At 48.1% G+C, this 26,440-nt stretch overlaps 11 protein-coding genes across 11 annotated transcripts; 8 read left to right on the top strand and 3 right to left on the bottom strand.

The window, feature by feature from the left end:
- On the top strand, nucleotides 1-1,272 carry F5B22DRAFT_658146 (NADP-dependent oxidoreductase domain-containing protein; the record flags this gene model as incomplete). The annotated part of the gene is made up of 3 exons (XM_047980104.1): nucleotides 1-244; nucleotides 268-695; nucleotides 751-1,272. The coding sequence occupies 3 exons, from the start codon at nucleotides 1-3 to the stop codon at nucleotides 1,039-1,041; spliced, it is 963 nt and encodes a 320-aa protein (XP_047828358.1). The 3' UTR covers nucleotides 1,042-1,272.
- Nucleotides 1,273-2,851: 1,579 nt separating this feature from the next.
- Nucleotides 2,852-4,077, top strand: F5B22DRAFT_616882 (uncharacterized protein). Its single transcript, XM_047975611.1, has one exon. It carries the CDS (start codon nucleotides 3,039-3,041, stop codon nucleotides 3,891-3,893), a length of 855 nt encoding a protein of 284 aa, XP_047828357.1. The 5' UTR covers nucleotides 2,852-3,038; the 3' UTR covers nucleotides 3,894-4,077.
- Nucleotides 4,078-4,796: 719 nt separating this feature from the next.
- On the top strand, nucleotides 4,797-7,322 carry F5B22DRAFT_616878 (uncharacterized protein). The gene is made up of 7 exons (XM_047975610.1): nucleotides 4,797-5,025; nucleotides 5,135-5,218; nucleotides 5,273-5,767; nucleotides 5,821-5,907; nucleotides 5,964-6,056; nucleotides 6,120-6,400; nucleotides 6,455-7,322. The coding sequence occupies exons 1-7, from the start codon at nucleotides 4,913-4,915 to the stop codon at nucleotides 7,096-7,098; spliced, it is 1,797 nt and encodes a 598-aa protein (XP_047828356.1). The 5' UTR covers nucleotides 4,797-4,912; the 3' UTR covers nucleotides 7,099-7,322.
- Nucleotides 7,323-7,567: 245 nt separating this feature from the next.
- F5B22DRAFT_658140 (uncharacterized protein) lies at nucleotides 7,568-8,161 on the top strand (the record flags this gene model as incomplete). Its single annotated transcript, XM_047980103.1, has 1 exon — nucleotides 7,568-8,161. Exon 1 carries the CDS (start codon nucleotides 7,583-7,585, stop codon nucleotides 8,159-8,161), a length of 579 nt encoding a protein of 192 aa, XP_047828355.1. The 5' UTR covers nucleotides 7,568-7,582.
- Nucleotides 8,162-8,982: 821 nt separating this feature from the next.
- On the top strand, nucleotides 8,983-11,034 carry F5B22DRAFT_616873 (Sialidase). The gene is made up of 4 exons (XM_047975609.1): nucleotides 8,983-9,086; nucleotides 9,164-9,819; nucleotides 9,879-10,083; nucleotides 10,143-11,034. The coding sequence occupies exons 2-4, from the start codon at nucleotides 9,266-9,268 to the stop codon at nucleotides 10,533-10,535; spliced, it is 1,152 nt and encodes a 383-aa protein (XP_047828354.1). The 5' UTR covers nucleotides 8,983-9,086; nucleotides 9,164-9,265; the 3' UTR covers nucleotides 10,536-11,034.
- Nucleotides 11,035-11,603: 569 nt separating this feature from the next.
- On the top strand, nucleotides 11,604-12,509 carry F5B22DRAFT_658138 (uncharacterized protein; the record flags this gene model as incomplete). Its single annotated transcript, XM_047980102.1, has 1 exon — nucleotides 11,604-12,509. One exon carries the CDS (start codon nucleotides 11,604-11,606, stop codon nucleotides 12,507-12,509), a length of 906 nt encoding a protein of 301 aa, XP_047828353.1.
- Nucleotides 12,510-12,731: 222 nt separating this feature from the next.
- F5B22DRAFT_327612 (uncharacterized protein) lies at nucleotides 12,732-15,551 on the bottom strand. The gene has a single exon (XM_047970767.1). It carries the CDS (start codon nucleotides 15,107-15,109, stop codon nucleotides 12,977-12,979), a length of 2,133 nt encoding a protein of 710 aa, XP_047828352.1. The 5' UTR covers nucleotides 15,110-15,551; the 3' UTR covers nucleotides 12,732-12,976.
- An 800-nt stretch (nucleotides 15,552-16,351) lies between these two features.
- Nucleotides 16,352-18,077, top strand: F5B22DRAFT_638037 (P-loop containing nucleoside triphosphate hydrolase protein; the record flags this gene model as incomplete). The annotated part of the gene is made up of 3 exons (XM_047977528.1): nucleotides 16,352-16,782; nucleotides 16,854-17,550; nucleotides 17,616-18,077. 3 exons carry the CDS (start codon nucleotides 16,352-16,354, stop codon nucleotides 18,075-18,077), a joined length of 1,590 nt encoding a protein of 529 aa, XP_047828351.1.
- Nucleotides 18,078-18,291: 214 nt separating this feature from the next.
- F5B22DRAFT_327628 (5-aminolevulinate synthase) lies at nucleotides 18,292-20,267 on the bottom strand. Its single transcript, XM_047970768.1, has 4 exons — nucleotides 19,203-20,267; nucleotides 18,927-19,069; nucleotides 18,617-18,859; nucleotides 18,292-18,567 (listed from the first exon to the last, which is right to left on the bottom strand). Exons 1-4 carry the CDS (start codon nucleotides 20,062-20,064, stop codon nucleotides 18,526-18,528), a joined length of 1,290 nt encoding a protein of 429 aa, XP_047828350.1. The 5' UTR covers nucleotides 20,065-20,267; the 3' UTR covers nucleotides 18,292-18,525.
- A 552-nt stretch (nucleotides 20,268-20,819) lies between these two features.
- Nucleotides 20,820-22,187, bottom strand: F5B22DRAFT_649011 (uncharacterized protein; the record flags this gene model as incomplete). The annotated part of the gene is made up of 4 exons (XM_047979109.1): nucleotides 20,820-21,288; nucleotides 21,354-21,745; nucleotides 21,807-21,914; nucleotides 21,981-22,187. 4 exons carry the CDS (start codon nucleotides 22,185-22,187, stop codon nucleotides 20,820-20,822), a joined length of 1,176 nt encoding a protein of 391 aa, XP_047828349.1.
- Nucleotides 22,188-23,264: 1,077 nt separating this feature from the next.
- F5B22DRAFT_649010 (uncharacterized protein) lies at nucleotides 23,265-24,856 on the top strand (the record flags this gene model as incomplete). Its single annotated transcript, XM_047979108.1, has 2 exons — nucleotides 23,265-23,338; nucleotides 23,401-24,856. 2 exons carry the CDS (start codon nucleotides 23,265-23,267, stop codon nucleotides 24,854-24,856), a joined length of 1,530 nt encoding a protein of 509 aa, XP_047828348.1.
- Between the last annotated feature and the right edge of the window lie 1,584 nt (nucleotides 24,857-26,440).

The following is a 26,440-nucleotide window of genomic DNA, read 5'->3' as shown; positions in this document are numbered from 1 at the left end:
ATGACTTCCACTAACCCCTTATCTACCAATCCAGTTGGCCTTGGCCTTATGGCAATGACATGGTGGGTAAAGCAGACACATGACAAGCAAGCTTTTGGTACCATGAAAGCGGCCATCAGAAACGGTGCGACATTCTGGTCAAGTGCAGCCTTCTACGGCACTGCCGATCCAGCAGCGAACCTCTCCTTGATACGTCGCTACTTCGAGAAGTACCCAGAGGACGCCTCTAAGTCCATCAAGGGATGTACTGACCCTAAAACGCTTCAGCCAACAAACAGCAGTGTTGCACGCGTGCCAGTGTAGAAAATACCCTTCGCATCCTGGGTGGCGCGAAGGATATCGACATCTTCTCCCCCTCACGCTCTGATCCTAAAATTTCAACTGAGAGGACCTTCACTGAGCTCAAAGCCCTTGTGAACGAAGGAAACATTAAGGGGGTCGGCTTAAGCGAGGTCGGTTCCAAGACTATCAAGAGAGCGCACGCCGCTATCCACCTTTGTGCCGTTGAGGTCGAGTTCTCACTCTGGAGCACGGAGATTTTGACCAACGGCGTCGCGGCAACCTGCAAGTCCCTCAACATCCCAATCATTGCCTATTCACCCCTGGGGCGCGGCTTTCTCACCGGCCAGCTGAAGAACCTAAGCGACGTCCCAGCAGGCGATGTTCGACTACATTTTGATGGCTTTCAACCCAAGGTAGGTGATTATAGCTGTTTCGATTGGTGTAAATCCCAAAGCTAGCCAAAGGTAGAACTTCGAGACGAATCTAGAGCTCGTTAGCAAGCTCGATGCCTTTGCTGGGAGCAGGGGCGTCACCACTGCTCAGCTGGCTCTAGCGTGGGGTTTGGCCAACTCAGATTCAGCCGAGTGTGGTACCATCGTGCCGATTCCGGGTGCTACAACTACCCAACGTGTAGAAGAAAACACGAAGATAACCGGGCTATCTGCAGAGGATAAGGCTGAGCTTAATGCCATTGTTAACTCTGTCCCGATTACTGGTGGACGATATAACGAGTACCTGGAAAAGGGGCTGTGGGGCTAATAGGGGGGATGTTGTATGGATACTTGTAGTATGTTGGGCAGCGCAAGATTCAAACGCATCATGGTCAAGTGATGTTAGCACAGCATACATGGAAGCGAAGAGTCAGGAAAATCTTTTAGGGTATCTAGACATGAATTGATGAGTTCGCAAAGAATGGCTTGGGAGTTGTGGCAACATAGCTCTTTATGTGCCCGGAGTAGATTCTTCATGGGGAGTGTTGGCTTTGGTTTGAGACCCTGCCAGCACGCTCTCGTTGCTATCTCCTACCTAGGTATAGATAGGTGATGTCCACTAGAATTCAATTAGGCGCCATTTCGCCCCACTTTGGAACTTGTTCAGGGGCCATTGCACCCAATACAGATTTCCTCATCATCAGGGGCAGCACACAGCTGATCTATTTCTGCTCAAGCGAACATATTCGGGGTTCATTTGTTCAAATAGATAGCGAATGCTGTTCTGCACGCACGAAAATGCCTGCTTCTACAGTTAAATAAACGCAAGGAGCTTGGTCTTCGTGTCAGTCACCCGGAAAGGCATATTTGCTAGACCCCCTTACATGTCAAACAGTTCTTTGGATGCGTCTCGGGGCTATATAGCAGCTATATGCATCATTTCATGTATTCAGCTACCTTCGAAGCCTAAAAGAGTTTAAAATCTAACTTCTCTCAGCTAACATTACATGGCCCCTTAGACAAAGCGTAAAGTACAGTCGGATTCATTACTGCTTTGAACTAGAGAACTATATGATGAGTCTAGCTTAGCATATTAAATAGATGATATTATTTTATACTATGTTAAAACTTAGGCCTCAATAGCGGTTTAAATTGGAAGGCCCTGATAATAAGGCTAAAGGGCATTAGACAAGAGGACAGCACAAGTATTAGATCTAAAGAAGGTACCACATGTGTTGACTGAGTATCAGACTACTGAGAGATAGCTAAAAAAAATGCACAAGATAGAAAAGGCTGAGGTGGAGAGAAACGAACAAATGCTAGCAGGCCTCAGGGGTAAACCTATGGGCAGTCCTTTCAGGCCTCAGAATTACCTTGTCAAATTATAGTATGCGTGATTCTCATTGTTTTCATCATGTGAGTGAACCTCTAGTTTTCTACGACCATTCTGTAATAATGTTACCTTTATCTGGGATGTATGACCCCCTTACCATTTTCGAAGGCTGCACAAACTAGTGTCTGTAAAACGTCAAATAGGCATCTCCTACTGCTTTCTTTAGGCCTCGTACCTGTCTTTAGTGCCATCTTTCAACTGGAATAGAAAGAGCATTCAAAAACGTGTCACCAGGTGCACACCAGCCGCACACGGCACAGGTCGTGTACCAGATCCTAATCACAGCAGGGTTCCTTCCTCTATATTACTTCTTGGATCCCGAAGTGATCTTGTTGAGCTTGTTAACGACGTATTGTGATACTAGATCTAAGAATCATACACTCTACGTAAGAATAAGGGACTGACAAGAGGTATGGTGCTTGACATGTTTGTGGTTCTGCTTCTGCTATTCATCTTCTGTCCAAGACTCACCCGGTATCCCCTCACTATTCCCCAGTCATGACGAAGTAGGAAATGGCAATGCTAAGGTGTCCTCTCCCTCCTGTGGCTCGCCGTGCCTGTAGCTCTGAGCTTCAGGTACAATGGGCCTACCAAGCCGCAGATGATACAGTCAAGCCGCCCATTTCGTATCGTGTCACCTGATCATATTGGATTTGTACCTAAGTACGCCTGAGTACGTGTTTGCACCTTCCATCGTCGTGGAAACTTGTGGAGTTGAGGAAGGAGGAGAATGAGAATGTAATTTGTGGCCTTCTGCTCTTGTAGACCCCGTGTTCCCCTCTTCTCAATTTCCACCCATTCTCTCCTTTTCTTCCTCTGTCCATCTCTCCATCTCTCCATCCCCATCTATTCCTCTTACTATTGGCCTCTATCACCTCTCTAAGTAACACTCAGCACGTAAAGCATATCCTCTAGCATCTGATAATCTCATCATGGCACACAACAGACCCAGCCCTCCCAACTCGAGTGATTCGGATGACAACATTGGAGATCCTTTCGCCTTGTCAAGCCCTTCTTCCAGATGGATGGACCATGACTTGCAAGCCACAGTCGAAACTGCTTCAGATGACTCATCTCCATCAGCTGGGCCTAGTTCACGCCGACCCATGGAACCTAGCGAAGAGCGACAAGGTACCCAACCCATTCCAACTCCCCAGGGGGGACGTCGATCTCGAATCCCGCACTTAGAGGAACCTGATGACACGTTCCTGTTTGATGCGATTGAACAGAGACGCCACCAAGAGCAAAGGGAAATAGCCGAAGCAGAAAGACTTCGTCGTGCGAGACAAGAGACTCATAGATGGCAAGATGAACAAATCTACAGCCAGGAACAGGCTCGTAGAAACGGAACTGGCGGCGGCAGAAACGTCATGAATCATTCTACTCGCAATGATGAGAATCTCCCGCCCCGATTCGGTGTGCTTGGTGAGCAACAAGACCTAGTCCCAAACTACCACAAAGTTGTAATGCAGCCTTACGCACACCAATATCCTCATACCAATGTACAAATTGGTTATGACGCGGGATTTGAGAAAGGAATCGTGGAGGGACGTGAGACGGGATTCACAAATGGGTACGGTAGAGGATATGATCATGGATTCATGGCTGGATTGGCGAAGGGACGTCAAGAAGCACCTGAGACAGCTCAAATTGAGGCCTTCATCACTGCCTACCAGAAGGGTTTTGGAGATGGTTTCGAAAAGGGGCATCAAGAGCCGGAATCCAGAAGACGAGGTAAGCATATGAGTTTCGCGAGCTTCTACTCAGAATGTCTAACTTGTATCTAAAGCATCTTTCAGCGGCACTAGCCGCCGTCCAGACCAGGGACAACCAAGCTGAACCACGGCCATCGGATTTTGTCGCCGCCATGTCCCTCAATCAGCAACATGTCCACATACTTCCCCGCCCTGATCGCTAGTGTCCTCGAGGCCATCCTACCCTCCCTATGTCTGCGCCTTACCCCTATTTGCCTGAGCGTCGAGAAGGGATGCAGTCACCTTGCTTTGATTCGCAGCGCTTGATTTCGCCAACAGCACGATTTGTACTGCGAGTTTCGGAAGCAGTATCTTATCGCAGACAAACTAGCTTTTGCCCACATGGTCGATGTTTTCTTTATTTCCTTAATTTCCTAACGTTCACGTGTTGTCATCCTCGGGAAGGTCAACTAAAAGTTCGACTATGGGATCCTAGTCATGTTTTGAGATGGACCGGCTTCATGTAAGCTCGCGCGGAAGCTTGCTAGTACTTCCAGCCCAGGTCGAGAATATCCTGCTATCAGAGCAGTTGAGAAATGGAATGGTTTCACTTCGTATAGTCAGACTAGCTCTAGACTACATCGAATGCCACGATTATTAACTTTGGGACATTTATTGAACTGGTGAAGGCAACTATACAATCAATCAATTGCTTGTGTTGTAGATCAATGTAACTAGGTAATCAACTTAATCCTGTAGAGCAGCGCTAACCTGCTGTTATCAGCTTGCTGGCACGTCTCTACGTGTTCTAATTGCCGTTGACCTAGCCAGGCTATTCAGAAACCTCCATCGAGAAGATCAATAACAACAGGGCGGGCTAACGATATACGTAGAATTGGCAGAGAGCAGCCGCCAAGCTTAGGTACCCTCTACCCCGCGGGATTTGAACCGCACTAAAGGGGCCAGCCACTGCAAACCGCTCCCTGGCGAGAATCCACTTCGCGTCTTCTTTTTCGTTTCTCGTTTCTCGTGTCAACTTGCCAGTCTACATGAGCATCTACGTCGAAGTGTGTCCGGTCTGTTATAGTTTTACCTACCTATGTTAAGCACTTATGTCCGCTCCCCCGGCACGGCGGCAGAGTCCTCCCCGGCGACGACGAGCCTGTGCGTCGTGCGCGAAGGCCAGAGTTCGCTGCGACTACGAAACTGGCGACAGCTGTAATAGGTGCACATTCATTCCTTATATGCTTTCCTGCGTGTATATCTATGTCCTTTGTTTGCATGAAGGTGATGATACATGAATGCGGATTTCAACTAAAGTGCAGATCCCATAGATGTCAGCAAATGCAGCTTTCATGCATCCCCCCAGCTACCCAAAGCCTAAGAAAGCCGAGGCAAGTGAAGCCGAAAGAAAAATCGCAAGTGATTCTACCACATTTCTTATTCGTATCATAGTACTGATACAAGTCCAGTAACACTGCACATGTGTCCACGGCACCAACCCGGGGGCGCCGTCAAAACCTCCTAGCACACTCTAGAGATACGCCGACAAATAGTGCATCGAATGCCGGGCCCGTAGCTTCCAGTAGCAGTCTAGAGCAGCGAGCTTACAACATACCGTTCCATCCTAGATCGTTGCCACTGAAGTCATCTAACCCTAATCATCCGCCACCAAGCCCTGGGTTTGGAATATCGTGGGAACAAGCAGAGAAGGCCCTTGTGGAGTTTACCAACCTTTTCAAAGCTCACTTTCCATTTGTGATACTAGAGCATGATATCACAGCTCGTCGGTTATGCACTGAAAAGCCCCTGTTATTCCGAGTAATACTCATGATCGCAACCGATTTCACTGCCTCCAAAAGTCGTGAGTTAAGGAGAAGTGTAGACGCCTGGATTGGACAACATATGCTAGTCATGGAAGAGCAAGATATAGGGGTTCTTCAGGGTCTGCTTGTTTACATCCTCTGGTACTCCTTACCAGTCCAATAAAAGATTCAGCCGATGCTGATAGATTGACCAGGACAAGCCCTCAGTTCTATTCCGATCACAGGGCGACACAATTACTTTACCTTGCTATTGGCCTTGCACATAGCCTTGGCATCACCAGGTGCCTACTGATTTTCCCCAGTGCGCGCTGACCACAGCTGACTCAAACGCTCCCAGAGAGACTGTCCCTGGAAATGAAAAAGCTAGGAAAGAAAGTGAAATTAACGAAGAGCACCGTGCCTTTCTAGCTTGCTACTACATTACATCCTTGTATGTGCCGACAGCCCACAATGTACCGAATCCTGAATATTCTCTCGCTAACCATCCACTCAGCAACTCTTTGCAGTTCTGTCGACCTAACCCGCTCTCAGATAGCTATGTTCAGCATTGCATCGACTCACTTGAGCGATCGTCAGAGTTCGCAACGGACTTTCTCCTTCTTAAACTAGTCAAGTTTCGACAGTTAATTGGTCGAGTCCCAAGCGTGTATCAAGGCATTTGCGATGGAAACTGGTGCCGGGAGATTTCAGAAGATGCTTCCGATGAACTGCGAAAAATTACAAAGGAACTTGATGATTCTATGTGCGATATAGCCTCCAATCATCCCAAACTCCGTATGCCACTCATATCTCTTTGCTTTCACTGCATCCATACTCATTTGAAAACAGTGTTGCTTTGGAATCTCCACAATAGCGCTATTGTCCAGCTGCATCTGCCCATGACGTATATTGCCCCAAAGAACGAAACAGTCTGCCGCATACAACTAGAGTGCATGCAACACTGCCTTCGAGCGGCTCGTGCGTTTGTCAGCAGAGTGATGTCTTTCAGTCCCGATGCGATGTTGTACGCTCCTTTCACCACACTCGCCGATGTTATGTTTATGCTTATCGCTAGCTCACGATTGCTTGTAGTCTGCATAGAAGGTTGGGATCTCAAGGAAGCTCGACGAGCCATGAATCTCAAGCCTGTGCTAATGGAATTGAAAAATAAGTTGACCGCAGCAAGCAAGGTTAGAGCCGCAAGGCTTGCGGAAGCTGCAATGGCTAATCCGTCCAGCTACAAACCAGACGGGCCAGATGACGACAAGCACAATCGGATTCACGTGTCCATAAAAATGGTTGAATGCATTGAAATTTGGCTTGACAGCCAGGGTTGCTTTCTTTCTAGCGACGAACCAAGCCAGAGCCAGGAGGGTGGCGCTGATAAGACGCAATCACCTGTGCCTGATTTTGCCAGTCCCCAAAGTCCTTTGTGGGATTTTACGTACTATTTCGGATCTCTTGTAGGAGTCGACCGAGCTCTAGCCTCGTAGAGTAGACCTGCATTTGGAAACAATAGCATTTGTTATCAGCCCTGAGTTCGGCGCAGGGACCAACTGAAAATAGGGTTTAGATTATCAGCATGCGTTTCTTCTAGAAGAGCAAGCTCAAGTGGTATATCCATAGACTACAGTCTAAACAAACACCTCATTTCTACGGTCTTTATCATCAAAAACAATAACTTCACTTCCCTTAAGCTTCTCGACTTCTCCACTAGCTCAAACACCTACTTGTTCTAAACAAAGGTTCTTTGTCAAGCTTGAAATAGTAACAATCGGAGTATCTCTGAAGCCTCGATAATGAATTGTTCTTTCTAGCCATGTAATTCTCTTGCTTAAATTCTTGCCATGTCTGTGTGTAAGTTAACGTACTATTGACACACAAAACACAACAAATTGTCACGGTCATCACCATTGGCGGGGTAAACTAATTTTCAAAAACGCACCAACTAAGGAGTATAGCAAGCAAGAGAACAAAATGTGTGTGATTGAAGTCCTACGAAGCTACGGCGACAACGACGAGCCTATTCCGGATGACACACCCACCTCAGATGACAAATTCTGTCTCTTCGGCATGCACTGTTTTCAGGTCCAGCACACTCATGTCATTTTCTTAGATGGCGAGTTTGAAGTATGCCCGGCCTGCGATATAGTTGAGCTCCTCCCGACAGCGCTTTGGTCCCTTAACGTCTCGGGGTTGACCATTTCTAACCCGTTTGTTTGGGAGAAGCGAGCGCCACCGCTAAAAGCTTCGGTCGAGCTCTGGAACAAGACGGCGCAGAATGAGCTTACCAAAATCCTTTCTGAAGATGATCTAGACTTGAATCGGTGTAAGTTTATTCTTCATTATATTTTAGGGTTGCCGCATTTTATCGAGCGGGTGCCATTGCTTAAGATTTTCGGTGAGAGCATAGGCACTTGGTGTGGTTATGCTGGCAGTTGTGAATTGAAGGAGATTGCAGAAGATCATGATTGGGATGATGAGTTTGATGCTGTTTTGGAGTATGCTTTTAAGTCGCATATGGATGAGAAGGTGGCGATAAAAGAGCAAGGTTAGAGGAGTTAGGGTCATTAAATATTTGTCAGATTTGGTTGTTGCATATGAAGGATAGGGAAGCATGTATGCATATATGGTGGCGTTGGTTTTAAATAATGTATTTTAGTTATTTAAGGTTTTATTACCAATTCATCATTCCATGATAGACTATGCGAGCCCACATTCTACATCTAGACTGCATTATAGCTGTCTTAGCTGGTGAAGAGTAGTATCATGTTTCGCTCTGTTAGTTGACTCAAGAATGCGTTTAGCAAAGTTCTCAAGGCACATCTCCAATGGTAAATACTGAATTTCTTTATATCAAGTCTCTTTTGCTTCTGGAAAACCTCAAAGTCACGATAGCTTCAATAGACTCATAATGAACTCCAGTCCAAACATCTTACCTCTTCTTACTCCTCCAAGCCGTATATGAATTGTTTATGTCTAACTTATCATAGACTTTACAGCTACTTGTTGTTGTTACCTATCAGCTTATACTCTCCGCAACCGAAGGGAATCTAGCGATCATCAGTTCTTCTAAAGCCGATTATGACCAGCTTAAGCTGAATCAATAGTATGTGGCCGTCTTGAAACCTTGGCTTTGGAACTCGGAATTGGATGCGCTCCAATCTCACGCGCCCAGCCCTATTACCCGAGTTCTTTTAGTCCAAACGCCGAATATTCGAGTAGTCTAACCAACCTAGTTATGCTTCTCCGCACTCATGGAAGCTACCGTGGTTGATGCTGGTCCCGCTCCGGGGAATATCACATCGCTCCGTTCGATTTGGGGTTAATGCGGGCTGCCCCGGTGCCTTGGCTTGGGGCGCCAATAGCCTCGACGACCCAGAACAGCGCTTATCTGGTACAACAGCATTTATTTCATGGATTAGAATTATATTGCACGTGGAGTTACTGAGTTGCATCGTCGTAGATGACAAGGGGTCTAGTGCGTATACATTTGTTTATGCCTTGCTTTCTCCCCGCGGCAAAAGTGCTGATTATCCACCCTCTTGGGTATAAAAGCCTGAGTTTATGCCGGGTGGTGATCCCCCAAAGATCATATACATGAAGGATACACTATCATAATACTCAGGATTCTGTTTGCGACGGTAACCTCGAAGAATCATGCGACCGCTCCACAGTGTCATCATCAGTCTCACAAGACTTTTATCACTACAAGTGTCGGCAAGTCCGACGCCGGTAGTGAAAAGACAGACCGCGACAATCTCCAATAAAGTTATATTCTCGCCGCCCACGAATGCCGGATGGGTAGACCCCCGCGTGCTTTACCCTCGTACTGTGCAGCTGACATCCGGTGCCTTACTTGCAACTTGGGAGAATTACTCCCCAGAGCCGCCTCAGGTATACTTCCCCATCTATAGATCGACAGATGAGGGTGCGACCTGGACTGAGATCAGTCGAGTACAAGACACAGTCAATGGATGGGGACTACGGTATCAGCCCTTCATATATCAGTTGCCAATTGCTATTGGAAGCTATCCGGCTGGCACGCTGCTTGTTGCGGGCAATAGTATCCCGACAGATCTTAGCCAGACTAAGATCGACATTTATGCGAGTAGCGACGAGGGTCTCACTTGGTCTTTTATCAGTAGTGTGGCCAGTGGCGGTGTAGCCCGGCCGGTGAATGGAGAGACGCCTGTCTGGGAACCCCTCCTTATGTGAGTCAACTCACATGTCGACTTTAGTGGCTTCTCGTTTACAAACTGATGTCTCACAGGGTCTACAACGACCAACTTGTCATTTATTATTCTGATCAGCGGGATACCAAATACGGTCAGAAGCTTGCTCACCAGACAACAACTGACCTAAAGTCGTGGGGCTCCCTCGTGGATGACGTCCATGATGATAGGAGCTACGGGGCACGGCCTGGCATGCCTGCTATCACGAAGCTCCCGAATGATGATTACATCTTCGCTTATGAGGTATTTTTCTTAAGGTCCATCTCATAAAGGCCTGCTACTAACGTGTATTCCCACGAAAGGCTTGCGGAACAGATGGATGCCGAGTTCATTATCGGCTGACAAGCGACCCTTTAGAAGTCATATCGGCACCCAGCCACCTCCTTAAATCTACGGCCGGCTCTACAACCACGAGTTCGCCGTTCGTGATCTGGTCTAGCATCGGCGGAGCCAACGGCACTATCATTCTCAGCGGAGGCAGCACCTCCAACATCTTTACCAACAAGAACCTCGGTGACCCGAATTCTTGGGTAGAGTACACTACGCCGCAGCCCAATGCTTACGCGCGAAGCATGGTGCTCTTCCAAGACGATGATAGCAAGATGCTGATCATCGGGGCCGGTCATCTTCCACCTAGTAACACGAATTATGTTAGCGTGAGCGTGATCGACTTGGTAACTACGATGAGCCTTTGAGGAAGATGCAGCGGCACTGTTTTTGATTATCTGTTCCCAGAATACTGAAGCGTATAGTCAAAGAATCGAGAGTCTTCATATAATTCGTATCATTTTCGAGTGATTTATAAGAGAGTCTCGCATATATATGGGAAGGGCATCGATCCGAGCCGACTCGCCTTAGCATAGAGGCTTCAATACAGTTCTCACATTCAAAATATTAAATGCCCAAAAGGGGGATATTCTGGAATATGCTGAATTGCAAGATCAAATGCTTGTACCTAGGAGAGATTGCTTATTGGAGGGTATAATATACCCAACATTTGGCAGCCTAGAATGAGCCGTCCCTTAAACTGAACTATGCTTTCGCAGAAGATGAACGAACAAAGAGATTATGTTGAATTCTCTAGAATGATCTTTATTTTGACCAAGACATACGAACTTCATTCTAATGGACTTTTGACAATCTACAATAGAGGGTCGTATGAAAGAACAGGAATATGAGGCGTGTAGGTTCAACAGGCTAAGAATATTTAGTGTTATAGACAACTCTAGAGTATTCTAGTAATATCATTCTTTCGAGAATATCTCACTTTATTTCCAATAATAGTAGCTCATAAGTATGGTTGAGTTGTCAATATAGTAGCCTGGCTTAGGTTGCCCCTTACCACAGCTAGCTGCCTGGTGACTTGTATTATGTAATTGTCACAACCTAGAGTGCAGTCATATCATAGAAACCGAATGTGCTCGAGGGAGCCTCATGTCAAAAATGATGCCTTAGGAATACAATGACTGGGAAACGGCTGCGATGCGCGTTTGGCTTAAAACAAGTCGCGTTCTCTTCCTCACAGGACCTGGATTCTTTTACTACTACCACCGGATCTACACCCATACTCTAGCCCACAACCCTTCTTAGCATCACATTTTGAACAACATCTAAATACCAGTGTAAGTTGAAATTTTTCATACTTTATCGCAGTCTATCATCTGAAATAGCCTTTACATGTTTCTTGGGGGCGAATCTCCTCATTACTAATACTTGCTTTCCTAGTCGGTAATTCAGAACCTCAAACTTGACTAAGGCCTACCATGGCTTCAGAAGAAGATGGAAGTCATTTGATTCCAGTATCAGAGCTTCAAAATTCGTCACCAGATCAACAACAGGCAACTCTGAACAAATACTTGTTACTTCAATATCTACAGAATCAACTTCCTCTCTACGACGCTCTTATCCCACAGCCCAGAGCACTATGCAATCCTCACTTCCCAACCGAGAGCCCCGACTCCGGGTCAAGTATGATCTCAAGACCTCTGAATACTCCTCAGCCAATAGTCCAGATGGGTCCAAATGGAGTTCTGGAACAAGTAACATGGCCTCCAAACCAGAGCAATTGCCCATCAGCTCATGACCAACCTGTCAACATCCCAGAGGAACAAAACACAAGCGTCTGGATCACCAATCTCCCACCAACATGCACATATGCCGAGCTCCTCCTCAGCGTGCGTCACGCAGGACACACTGGCAAGATCTTCGCCACAGTAATTCACCCGCCTCGAGGTAACCACGCGACGTCCGCGGCGAAAATCGTCTTCTTCGACGTTGAAGGCAAGACTAGACTGCTATCATACGCAGCATCAGGCGCATTCTCCGTGAGCGGATTTCTCCCCAACGTCATCCCCAACCGAAACCGCACGGCGGCCCGCTTGCCCAGCCCAGAATCCCGCGTTCTCTTCATCTCAGGCCCGGCAGAAGTGGTGAATTGGGACTTTCTCTGCGCGGAGTTCCAGAAACTCTGTTCTTTCGACCTCGAGTACATTAGACAACGTGTTGATAATAGTACCGGCAGGGTGACGATGGAATGGGCGTTCGCAAGCTATCGACGTCAGGCTGAGAGGGTGTATGAGGCCGTACGGCACGCGCGATATATGGAGATTCGTTGGGGACAGGATCCTTGCGATCTACTCGGTGCGCAAGGGCTTCTTTCCGGTGTCTAGGAAGGGATTGGGTGCTGCTTGGGCTACAATCTTCGATCGCTATTTGCTGATATTGTGTTACGTGGGTTTATCATGAGAGAGATGGTGTTAGGAGTTGAGATTATTGGGAATACCTAGTCAGATGTTGACAGCATCGAGAATACCGCACAACGCTAAATTAAATGGTAATGGGTTAGTTAATGTGAAAGTCATTACAGCAAATGCGTGAAACCAAAGGACAAGTGTCAAAAATTCAAGGTCATAAGAATTATGTATTGAGAGCATCTCATCGTTAAACCTAACCAGGACGCCAACAAGGTGCAAATGTAACTAGCATCTAAACAGCGCAAGTCGCTAGTCGTTCAAAGATCTCCATGACACGCCATTCCTCTAGTCCAGATTATTGAAACACTTCAACCAGCTAGACAAACCCGCTGCCGATCCTCACTTTTGAAATCGCGGAAAGCAAAACGAAATCCACGCCATGTTCACTCGCCACGTCCACGATAGCTGCCCATCTTCTCAATGGAGCTCATGATGCCGCTCCTGCTACCCGTTCCACTACCAGGGCGAGGGAGGCCACCAATCTTGCGTTCACTACCGGGGCCGCCAATCCTACTCTCAGTAGGTTTCTTCGCAGATGCTGGAGGCCGTAGCCCGGACCCGCCTCTCACGCTGCTTCGGAAGTCCTTCGGCGCTACAGATTGCGGCTTGGTAGCAGAGGGGGGAGGTTGCGGCGCTTCCGTCTGGACAAAGCTCTGCATTGACATCATTTCTTCAGCCAGCTGTACTAATTCGCCCTTCTCGACGCGCTCCTTCTCTAGTAACAGTCGAAGCTCCTGGTTATCAGACTTGACACTAGTGATGACGGCACTGAGCTTCTGGACCTCTGCATTGAGCTCTTTGATCTGCGTGGAATCTTTCACAGCTTGGGCTTTGCGCTCATCATCAATGATAGACTGGTTCGGGTCCACCTTGGTGATAGTGGCGTCCCGGCCGGCCCGGATCTTCTCGTTCTCGTCGATCAGTTCTTCAACCTTGGCTTCAAGCTCGTGGACTTTCTTAGACCACCTGTTCTCGTAGCTCTTCTTCAAGGCGGTGATCTTGCTCTCATGCTTACTCTTGTACAGTGCATGCAGTTCGCGGGACACCTTTTCCACGGCAATCTCGACCTCGCGTGAACCTGCGAGTTTGTTCTTCTCGGGCGACTTGTTGGCAGGATCTGACGGAGCATCCGGGCTAGTCTTACCAGCTCGCATAGCCGCCATCTTGCTTTCAGCCTCTTGCGCCATAATCTCAGCCGCTTCTCGGCGCTTCTCGCTCTCCTCAAACTTGGACTCGAGCTGATCGCGCTCGCGTTGACTGCGGACAATCTCTTCCTTTACCTTGCGCAATACAGATTCCATATCTCTACCTCGTTGCTCCCAGCTCTCTTGCTGTTCAACCAGAGACTCCTTAACGGCCTTGACTTCACGCAACTCCTCCATACACTCACCAACGCGCTTCTCAGCATCTGCGACGGCAGTCTTAAGGGACAGGGCCTCTGCCTCCTTGCCACTTAGAGATGCCTTGAGGCTGCTGATTTCAGACAAGAAGCCCGACTTGAGTGATTCCAACTCTCTTGGAGTGATAGTGGGGATACTGCGAGGTGTGGGCAGGGGAGGAATGTCAAAGTCAAGGAGATCTGTGTGTCGTTTCTTAGGTGTGACGGCAATAGTGTTCGCCGACGACTTTGCGGGCGAGCCTCTTCGGAGATTCGACATTTGCTCCGCATATCGGGAAGAGAAGCTTTGTATCTGCTCGGTGAAGTCGAGAAGATTAGTAGTATTTCCAGACTCACGCATCGCAGTACCGGGCCGGGGCGTTTGCTGGGACAACAAGTCTACGCGGTTGCGCGCTGTGGGCGTAGCGTCGACATTGGCAAATTTGGTAGGGGTATGACCGATCCGAGCGAACATGGTCAAGTTAGGCACGGCGGAGAAGGTGCTAAAGGTGCTGATCATGGTGTCGTCTGGGCCGGGTTGCTCGTCGTCGACAACGACGTGATCTCCTTCTTGGCCTATTGACATGAAAGTGTCGTTGACCCCGTCATCTGCATTTTCCATCATGGTATCGTCATCCTCGAATATGTCGATAGCGTGGGCAAGGCCCTTATTCTCGGCCAAGGCATCCTCGAGGGTTATTTCGCGGTGTTGTATCGTTGGCTTTTCGGGAGATACAGCGCTGTTTACTTTTACAGGGAACCGCTTGTCGGGGCTCCATTTCTTGGGGCTCTTAACCGCAGATGACCTTTGAGGCGATTGTGACTCGGGACTAGTAGTGTCTTGGGATGCGAGGATCTTGAGGGGAGACAGTCCGTTGCCAGATAAGATGCGGCTATGGCGAGCTTTACTCGGGGACACATTTTCTTGATCTTGACTCTTGACATCTTCCTCGCCATTCTGAGCAGGGAAGTGCGAAGGGTCAGACTTCGTGAGACGGCTGTCGACAGGATCAGAAGGACTGTCGGTATCGGCGCCGGCGCTGAAGAGGCGCGAGATAGTAGGTGTAGGATTTGACATGGCAGCAATGTTCAAGCTCGCGCTGTCGGTCGAAGATAGTGGTGTAGGCGTCGTCGCCATTCTGCCAAAGAGATGCAGAAGAGGACTGGTTCAATGAGGCAATTGGATAGATACACCCGATCTTCAGATTTTCAATCCATAAGGGCTAGGCCGATGTATTGTCAAAGCGAATGCAATTGAATTACTTGGACTGAATAAACTATGAACTTGAAATGGTTGATGAAGGCAATCCAAATAAACGGCAAAGTTGATGCTGGGCTCACTCGAGATCCACCTGTGCGCGTTGATCCGGCAACGGACTCGCCTAATTTCCGGATTGGGTTAGATGAGTACCTAGGTACCCAGCTCGCCAGGTCTGCCAGGTGGTGCTGTAGCTGCTGTACCCTGTAAATACCCACTGGAGGCCTGCTACAGCGCTAATTTACAGGGTTCCGTACAGGGCAAGCCTACCTAGGTACCCAGCGTTAGCTTCAGGGCCTTCGGTCCATCAGTTTTATCACCTCACCGCCATAGACATCTCTTCTCTGTTATTTGTTATTTTTCGTAGGTTGGCACAAGTCATTTTTCTCCCATCCGTGCAGTTCATGTCCTTACAGCTTTCACCTATGAGCAGCGCAGTGCAAAGATTAATGAGTCCAAGTACTCTACCTAGGTGCTATGCTACGTCATTCAGGTTAGCGCGTCTAACGTGCTGCGATCCTTGACAGATCTGAGATGCCTTATATCTTACAGACATAAATATTGCCAGAACGCAGGCAATAAAAAAGCAAAGCGCCTGTTTTCTTCGTCAAATCATATAGACCTATAAGTATACTGCTGCTTATCTTGTCCGAGAACTAACTGAATTGTCACTTCTGCTGCCTCTCGTACAACAACCGACGGGAATCATGGTTATAGTTACAGTCAAAGCCTTGAGAGAGATACGTGAACCACAACAAGGTGGCATGAGAGAAGCTGTATCCGAGTAAGGAGCCGTAGACCTGAAGGAACACGTTTTTACAGATCGTTCAGCCCCTTCTCCACCTGCTCGGTACCTGGGCGAATTGGAGTCAAAGTCGAGTCTACCAATTAAGTGCGTAGATGGGCTATCAAGGCGGCAAACGAGACCATGTGGCTTCGAGCCAGGCAACTAGGTCGCAATGTTAACTTTGCAAGGCATACAGAGTCAGCCGAGGCGAAGCTTCAGCTCTGCTCTTCCCTGCTATAAGTCTGACATCTTCCCATGTCCCATGCGCCAGGATTAGTCAATTGCAATATAAACCAAATGTATAACGCCCTGTACCTGCAGCCCACAGCTCAGCCATGGCTGACCCTTTGAGCATCGCGGCATCAGTTGCTGGTCTCATCGCCCTATCGGGGAGCATTTATAAAATAGTCGGGGACTTCGTAGAGCGTGCTGCACACCCGCCTCAATCCGCGCATGCCCTCCTCCTCAGCGTTTCGGAGATGCGAATGGTTCTCAAGTCGGTATCAGATCTGATTGACGACTTTCTGAAATACCCACCAAAGCGCCGCGCTCTCGTCCGACTAGACCATTTAATCATTTGCCTGACGCAGGCCGTCCTTTCTTTCTCGGAGCTAGAAAAGTTTGTCAATCCATGGGCTACAAGGACGCAAAGATCGCTGTGGCAGCGATGGAAGTTAGCTAGCCAAGATGAAAGAATATCTAGGTTCAACACGAGACTCCAGGAAAATAAACTCTCCATAAGCTTAGTACTGAACATTCTGCAATGGTGAGTATATTTTATGGCTCTATCCCACCGCTTCTAGTCGATAGTAAGCAGAGCGCTAAGCCGCTGGAAAGCGAGTCTGATACAGATGCTCAGCAATACCAACTCTCGTTGCACGGGATGATGGAAAGAGTCATAAATGAAAACAGAGAATTACGCACCCGGGTGGATCATCTGGGCTCATTTCTTATGGGTTCTGCGCCTTCGATAATAACTTCCGTGCCCTCGATAGCCACCACTTTCGGGCGCCCAGAATCCCCATCCAGTATGAAGTCAACTACAAGAGTAATCAGATTAGACGATGACGGTGCATCAACCATTTCGGAGTCCAAAACTATCCTCTACCCCCCAGATCCTTATAGTGCATCCTTACCCATCCCAGTAAGCTCTGCTCTTGGATTACCAGCCTCCCTTTACGAACCCAGCTTCCTTATGCCATTTGAACATGAGCTTGCGCAGTCATGGGTCTACGCACGAGTGAAACGTACCGAGTGCGACATCTCGTTTACAACTCAACAAGTCAGCGGACTTTGGAGTATGTTATCCGGGTTGAGTTTAGGTCAAATCTCCAATATTTCTGTCATCGCTCTTCCGATAACCCTTAACGATGTATCCAACAGCATTTGGTATAAAGAATCTACTCGACCAAATCTGGCCCTCATTGAACCACATCAATTAGATGCTGCCAAGGATAGCGCATACAAAGATAAGTTCCACAACATTGCCGTGTTAGGAGAGTGCGAAGTCGGCAAGTCTACACTTTTAACAACGGTTCGTCTCAGTTGCTCTCAGAAATTGATGAGAATCTCAGGTTTTGACTCCCTAATGTCTAATAGCTCTGTTATGGTGACCCGGAACAAACGGAGAAGTATTCTACACTCGGACTCGATTATTATACCTCTATTTGTGTTTACGGCAAGGAACGTCAACTCCGGATTACCGACACACCAGGGTTAGGGGCAAGCGACTACGCAATCATGGTGGACGAGGCGATCAGATATGCGGAAGGATTTGTTCTCATATATTCCGTTACCGATCGAGACTCGTTCCAACGAATTCAGACACTCTATGACACGATCATAAGGATAAAGCAGCTGCCGCCAGATCAGCGGCCACCTGTCGTCATTGTTGCAAACAAAGTCGACCTCGAAGAATCAAACGTGGTTCCCCCCGAATCGGCATTCTCATTAGCTGAAGAACTTGATTGCGCCCTCTTCGAGTGTTCCGTTAAACACGATGTCACTATAGCTTCTCCATTTATAGCGCTTGTAAAATTCATGTTAAATGAAACTCCCTGAGGAGGAGGCTATGTTACACTTGATTGAACATCTTATTGAATGTCATGAGAGTAAATGAATTATCAATCTTAATGCCCCAATTTTAAAGAGCGAATAAGTACGAATAAAAAACAAATCAGAGACGAACACCTCCAGGTTTGCAGGGGATACCTACCCTTAGTAGATGGGTATTCTCAAGCGTAGAGTTTCTTCGAACTCTTATGATTGATATAGGATCATGTATGGAGGAGGAAATTCACAACTTGGGTGATATGCTTAGCTGTGCGATGCCGCAAAGCACGATCATCTAAAAGATACCGGCAGAAAAGGGGTAACAGAAACAGGCCTTACAACATCTAAATCATTCCGAAACCTGTAAGACCCTCTTCCTTCATCCATGAATATACCCGCCCAGCCGCTGTAGAAACTCTCTTGGCCCCCTTCCCTTCTGTCACCTCCAACATTTCCTCTATCCACAAGAAAATCGCATGTACCAGAAATTCGACGTTCGCTTCAGTATTATTAGCGTGAAAAATAATTCTAAGTCTCCCCTGACCTACTGGCACCACGGGATGCTCCACAGGGAAGACGCAAAGAGATTGTGATAGAAGGTGGAAGAAGAGCCAGTACGTGTAGTTTTGGTGTGTTGACACAGTGATTATATGAGTTTGGAAAGGGCGATCTTCCCAGCCCCTGGCTAAGGGGACCGACAGCAGCTCCCTTTCCCTAGCTAAAGGCCACAGCGGGTGATTTTCGAGAGTCTCGAAAAAAAGTACACATAGTCTTTGAATGTGGTCTTGCGCCTGTAGAATAGTGTAAGCTTAACTATGTCCTCATCTCTGAAAAGGTACATGTAAGGGGTCGTATTACCTCGCTCATGCAACCGCTCTTGAGTAGCGTATACCCAGATTTAATTGCCGCCACAAATGGAAATGATGGTGAAGTGGTGTACATCACTGAGCGCGAGAAGTTGATTATTGTGCTCTTGACCGTTTGGTTTCCAAGAATAATAGCTGCAGAAAATCAGCTACTGACCCCTAGCTCAGACTCACATCTCACGATGATTATGTCATAGCTGGCAATACCATCTGGAGATTGCCATGAGGAATAGGAAGATATGGTGAGTTCTAATGAGTAGTAACGTACCTCCAGTCGCACCGAGAGCTTTCCCGAACGAGTGAACCACTACCGCGATGTCCTTTTGGAGCCCAAGCTTACATACCAAACCTGAACCCATAGGACCAATCACCCCGACGCTGTGTGCTTCGTCGACGATGAACTGGATATTTCCGTCGGGGAGTACTTCTCTCGCTACCTCTAGGAGTTCTTCTAGCGGACACACATCCCCATCCATACTATATATGGATTCCACTGCAACAATTACGGATCGTTTACCCTGGCGCACAAGAGACTGCGAATCTAGAATTTCTAGAAGCGTAGATCGGAAGCTCTCGATGTCACTATGGGGGAATTCGACGTGGCTCATCGCCAGGCTTTGCTTTATCCCCTCGTGTGTGCTAGCGTGAACTAGGGAATCATAAAGGATGACATCCCCCGGACGTGGAATTGAAGTCCATACAGCTATGTTGGCTTCGTATGCCGAGCCTACAATGAGTCCCGTTTGCGCACCGTGGAAATCAGCGATTTCCTGCTCAGTCTGTTCAAGGTAAGTATGATTTCCATCCATGAGCCGTACGCCACTTGATCCTATGCTGAAATCAGGGTGTCGATCAAATTCTTTGAGAAACTCGGCTCGTCGGTCCGGGCTTTTGCCCAACGAGAGGATATCTCCAGAGCAGAAGTCAACTGCATCGCTATTCTGCCAGTTGTTTTGTACAACTGAGTAGAAGCTATGGGACGCCCTACGGATATCTAGAGCATCTTCTAAGTTCTGGTAAAAGGTTGGAAGGGTGTTAGTCGAGTTGGGACGCACACGGTTTCCCTGGATGCGCGTAATGATAGTGCCATTGTGGGAAAGCAACGAGTCAGAGTGAGAAGTGCCTTCCATGTCTTGCAAATGAAACGACCTTAGACTTTAGTAAACTTCTCTATGTCCGTCTATTTCAATCTTCATGAGTAAAGCATCAACATATAAGTTAGCTTGTGTTGTGCACTTCATAGGCACACACCCCCTTGAAGCTAATTACATCTCCGACAGTCTCTGCTTATGGACAGTGCATCTGCCAAAGTATTTTCACGTTGTTACTGGTGAGACCGACAAGATGGGGTCTAGCTGATGCAGATCTATCTGGCACGCGCCTCACTTATGCTTCAGTCTTACCGCATATGATGACCTTGGCATCGCTAAATACGTTGCGGAATGGGCAGTGAGAGTCGGCACTCGGCCCCGCGCCTCTGGCCCCCACTGGAAAATGCCTTTGCATATGCAGTAATACCAAGAAAAGCAGCGCAATCTCAAATACCGTCGCTGTCATTGTGGATATCACAGGATGAGTGGCTTTAAGCGGGTGTGACATCCTCATGACAGGTTACACGAAAGAGGGGTTCCGTCCGCTTTGATTTTCAAAGTCATTCTGTCAATAAGGAAGTGTTTAATAGTGAGTTGTGACTAACATTGGCGCGTGTCGCGTCGTACTGCGCGTATGATGACCAATCACCTTGTCTACTGGATACGGTCTGACGTGCACTGGCAAGAGCATAGGTATGTTCAATTGAGAATCAAACTGTAATAATTATTCAGAGTGTATAGGTTCCTCAGATTCGCCCCCCTGACTGTTTAGCAAGTCAGACGGCCCCCTCCTACTATTCTAATACTTGCGTAGATGTCAAGCTTTGATTCGTCTTATCTGCCTTGGCATTTTTCCCGTCCGTCACTTCTATACGCACTTCTCTAGTAATAGAGTTCGGCGGCGGATTCCCTTGTTGAGCTGAAGTGCCCACTGGTGCTAGATCGTAGGTGTCGAGATCGCTGATCTCCCACAAGCCACGTCGTTTCTTCGACACTGACCTCCCCCATGTTCGTAAGTAGCCAGGCGAGTCACCACTGTTGCGCATGCGACTCCTTGTCCACGATTGGAGTAGTGATACAACAGAATCCGAAAAGGGCAGGCTTTTAACGACTCGAGGAACCGCCGGCGTACCAATGATAAGGAAACCAGCTGTCATTTCCCCGATGCCCCAAAGCCCGACTTCTGTGATATAGTAGAAGGCATCTGATGACTCTAAGATCTTCAGCAAATCGACTAACCGAGCTATGCCGGCGGCAATGGCACTAGTTGCCCAAGAAGCGTTAGTATGTAAAGCATACGGTGACGGACTCAATGGTGACGAGCTCACAAGATTCCAATGCCAAAGATGAAAGAAACACCGACTTTCTTCGCTCGTGTCATGTTCAACTTCCAAACAACAAACTGAGGCACGGCCAAGATGGCGAGGTCCGAAACAAGGTTAATGACGGCAGACACGAAGTTGTTGGCGTCGATATCGATGGGACATACACCTCCAACGAACAAGGGGTCCCAAATCTTCTGTCGGGGTGTACATCGGAAGATTTCGAGGAAGGTGCCCGACACATAGTACACAACATTACTCCAGATGAGGACGTGAATGGACCAGAAGATGGCGTTACGTTGACCGGGCAACAAGAATATACGGAGCCAATCCATCAGGATAGCAAGCTTTAAGAACAAGATAGATAATCCATAGTATATCGAAGCGAGATGGGTTTCCTACTCGAATGATGAGCTTCAAGGCAATTGCCAGATGTTGAGCGTTTAAGCGTATGCTTACATAAAGCCAATGTTTAAGGGTCTTTAACTGAATATTCCACTGGTGCACCTGGACGCCAGGGAATATCGAAGTGTCATAGATCGTTTGAATGTAAGCAACGAAGAGACCCTGCACCATTTGGTGTTAACATATCAGTCATAGCTGTTCAACTACCCTTAGTTAGTGAACACTCACAAGAGCGATGACTAGAAACGCATCTTCGAGATGAAATTTTCGAAGAGTGTACCGGGAGCTCAAGCGCAACAGAACAGCAAGGGTGGAGAGAACAGCCCCTGTGATGATGGTACCGTACCCGAGTGAGTGACTTCCGCCCGGGTTCATGAAGTCCGATGTAAGTCCCGGCGGCGGATCAAGAGCAGCGCCTTCAAGGAGTTCCTCCATGCTTGGCCCTTGCTCCTCTGCTATCAGTAGCGACAACATTGGAAAGGATTAATGGGGGCGTGATAGAGGGCAGTGTATACCGTCAAGTCTGCCTGGCGGAACAAAGCTTGACGGGAAAATTCATGACATGAACTGGGAATTCATGGGGCGGCGCATAAGCAGCGATTAGCAGCACATTAAGACAATGTACGAAGTAAGGACTGTTACGGAAGGATCCGTGGCATTGGGGTAACCGGTTTCCGCTGATGGGCCCCGTCTTTGGCGCTGACGGCGCGACTAGGGTTGAGGTGCATGCAATCGTGAGGGCGGCGCTGGACACCAAGGAGCCTGCAAAGCAACGTCGGTGATGATGGGCGTGGTCCTTTGGTGCGGTTGCGACGTACATTGCCGTTGCATAATTCAATGTATGCTGGTTGGTTTAGTAGGTAACACCCAACGAATCCTCGCCCGCAACCCACCCCCAGCCTATTTCTTCATGAATAGAAAATGCCGCCCTCAGCCCCAGCCTACCGCGAATGATCTACCTGTCTATGCATATACCTTTCCCTTCGTGATCATCCCTCCTTGGCAACCTACCAACATCGTAACCCGTGTATGTCGGCCGCCTTGGCTACTGGTTTTCGGACCGAGTATAATCCTGCTAGGATTCCGACGTATCCTCTGTAACCCTCATTGCGTTATGTACAGACTTTTGCTTCAAAAGACGATGCACTGGCCTCTTTTCCCGACGGCGGAAAGACTGTTAGCATGTTGGTGACCCTTGACGGTGGTTGAGCCAAGCCTTCTGGCCAATCATTGTCAGGAGATGTGCTTGGCAAGTACCACTACATTCCAGTCATGTGTGATAGGAGTAACAGTGGTAATAGTACTTTGGTCTATGTGACAGTGCACTTTTAATGATCTGTCCGCTAATTCTTCTTCATCGCCTGCGGCGGAATCGACCCCATTCCCTTCAAGACAATAAAGTTCACCTCCCTCGATTCTCCTATCCATTATCGGGTCGCTAACCAATCCTCCAGAAGCTTGACTCCGATCTATCCCTCTCCCATCTTCCCACAACCTCGACCTGTCTGCAAAATGGCCGAGCAGGTCGCTACAGTGGTGTCGGAGAAGGACCCGCCACTCAAGCTTCTTCGAAAACTTGGCGGCAAGTTAGTCATACCCTTTCTTTGTTTGATTGCCCGGCAGCTAAAGCTAACGTTGCGTTTTACAGTGAAGCTTATCAGCTGGCCATGTACACCCTGGACCAATACCGTGGCACCTCAGTGTCCTGTCGTTATGCAATACCATCTCATCTTGTTGGGTTAGATGCGCGCTCGGAACTCATGCAAACAGTGGAAGTCGCAATCATTGATGTCGTTCTTAAACACGCCGTTTTGCATGTCGGCATTCACAAAGCCGAGTCTTCAAAACCTACATGGGTTCAGCTGAAAAGCATTGATTTGCGTAATCACATTCAATGGCGCTTTGTCGATGATCCAGCCAAGTTCGAAGAGACGTTGCGGGAGCTAACTGAAGTCCAACTTGACACTCCATTTTCCGACCTGGAGGTGAGGCCAGGATGGAGGATTATCATTCTGCACCAATCCGGCTCGGACATTCTCGAAATCCTTTTTAATTGGAATCATCCACACTGCGATGGAATGAGCGGGAAAATATTCCAAAGGCATCTGTTCCAGAGCCTCAACTCCCCGGAGGCAGCCACGACAGCTCAGGGGTTCGAGTCACGTGTCATTCGACTCCCCGAGTCAACACCAAAGCTCGCACCGCCAATTGATCATATTATACCACTACCCCTTGAGCTTAAATGGACGCTGAACACTATATGGGAAGAGAACAAGCCCAAATTGCTCTGCAGGAGTCCTTATCAGGCGGACTGGGCTCCTATTATTACCTCACCTTACAAAACTCAGTTTCGTATCTTTACTATCGATAATACTAAACTTGACAATTTGTTGCTGGCCTGCCGAGCGCACCATACGACACTCACCGGCCTCTTCCACGGACTCACACTGGTCTCTATTGTATCACGCTTAGGCAAGGAGACGACTACTACTGCTTTTCGGGGGGTGACGACGGTCGACCTAAGACGATTCTTGCCCCGTAACCCCTCCAAGTTCCCATGGCTTGATCCACATGAGACCCTAGGAAACTATGTAACACAACTGAATCATGAGTTTGATCCCCAGTTTGTCTCTCAAACTCGCTCTGCGCTTCTCGAGAGAGATGTGGCTGATCAGGATCTCTCCACTGAGATTGCGGACCTCGTGTGGTCTGCAGCAGCCAAAGTACGGGGAGAAATCGTAAAAAAATTAGAAACAGGTGTCAAAAACGACATCGTTGGTACCCTGAAGTTTGTTCCCGACTGGAAGGCTCAGATGAAACAAGCAGCCAAACGCCCGCGACCGGCTTCTTGGATGATCACTGGTCTTGGTACATTACCTGCGCGGGCTGACACCGCAGTCGAACCCAATGTCTGGTCCCTCCGTAGGGCACAATTTGCCTTAAGCGCGGAGACTACCGCCGCCGCCATAATGATCTCGCCCATGAGTGTGACAGGTGAATGCCTCACAGTGGGAGGAAGTTGGCAGGATTGCATTTTCGATGTGACTTTAGGGGAAGGCATCATGAGTGATTTAGAGCGGTGGTTACACCAGCTAGGTAGTTAAGGAATCTCAAAGCGACGTGGTCCTACATGCAGCTAGGAGATTGACATGCATAAGAGACGGGAAAACTCTCGGGGGCGGCAAACTACTATATCTATAATAATGTAGCTAATACATAGATTGGCGTGATTCTTCTATTTCAAGAGGCAAGCTAGATACCACGATATCCATGCATGGCACTTGCTACGTGATTGAGAACCTACGCAGATACGTACAACAATGAGCTGACGGCTAAACCATCCCTAATAGAGCAAGTGTGTTCGAGGGACTCCTATACAGGCAGGTACTTGGAGTGTTTCCGTGAAGCCAAGCGATTATAGACAAATCAGACATGGATATTCCTACCCCACCCTTGCTTCTGCTGACATTGGCATTCTGGGTTACCATCATTAGTTGGTACTACGTACTTGGCCGTCGTATAACGGTAAGCTGTTCTACGCCTCCTTTATGCTTCGCCTCGACCTCCTCAATCTCGACGCCCAAGGTCCTTCTGCTGACCTGAGCCGAGCCATCGGAATGAGGGCGGTCTTGAGGTTAGCCCCGGACTCTATACCACAAGTATTATAGATAGTTTTCCTGCAGAAAATAGCGGGGTATGGTGGGTGTGTGGCTTAATCTTATGGCTTGCGAGGGCGTCCTGTCACTAGGTCTCACGGCCAGCTACATACTTAGAAACACAAAGCAGTATGACATTCAAGGATGCAGCTGAGTAGATCAAGTCTGAATCTGTGCCCAAATACCTGATGTGAGACCCGGCGAGGCGGTGAGAAAAAAACTGGCACTACCTCCACCCTCTAGCTGGTTGAATAGGTGGTGTTTTGGGGGGAGGGTAGTGCCAGTTTTTTTTGCTCATTACCTCGCCTGGCTCCACTGGTCTCGGCTCCATGGCTGTTGACATGTATGGAACTTATCGAGAGTCCTAGTCGTCATGGTTAATGCAGGTCTATGCAAGTCAATGTTCGACTGTCTTATTTACTCGGCACTTGCCTACCTACCAAGTAGATAAAATTAGCCGTGGCTTCTAAGGCCGAGACAGAGAGTCTCTGCTAGGTATTATGCAAGTTGTTACAAACACCCACGAAGCATGGGGGCGAAAGAAGCGGCCCGCTTCTTGTAGTGTTAATCGCAACTTATACACCTCGACTGGCAACGAGGTAGCAGCTGGATTTCGGTTCCTTCAACAACTGAGGCAATCGGTATTGGTGAGTTCCGCTTGTCGGCTGTGTCAGCTCAAGGCAGCAATGTCCTCAACCAACAAGATGAAAACGACGTTGATGGAAACCTGTCATGGCTTTGAGTTACACTTGGCAATGATGATCTGTCCCCGCCTTTTCTAGCAGCCAACGCTAGCTAGCTACAGGGGAGTCTTCCTCAGCTGAAACGACATATTAGACGTTGTCACATCAAGGTCACTTCAGATAGGCGCCTAATATGTAGGTTGCGCGCCCTATCAAACACTGGCACACATAGAGTGTGGGCAAAAGGATCTCCGGTCTACCTATCACTAGGTATAACACTACCACCCACCCAGTGGAAATTCTATTGCGGATGAACAGTCATATGTATGATAGGGGTGTGAACCTAAAG

The sequence above is a fragment of the Xylaria bambusicola genome (genome assembly GCF_022495145.1).
Source record: "Xylaria bambusicola strain CBS 139988 unplaced genomic scaffold F5B22scaffold_39, whole genome shotgun sequence".
Classification (NCBI taxonomy): domain Eukaryota; kingdom Fungi; phylum Ascomycota; class Sordariomycetes; order Xylariales; family Xylariaceae; genus Xylaria; species Xylaria bambusicola.
This window is presented reverse-complemented; position numbering and strand designations above follow the sequence as displayed.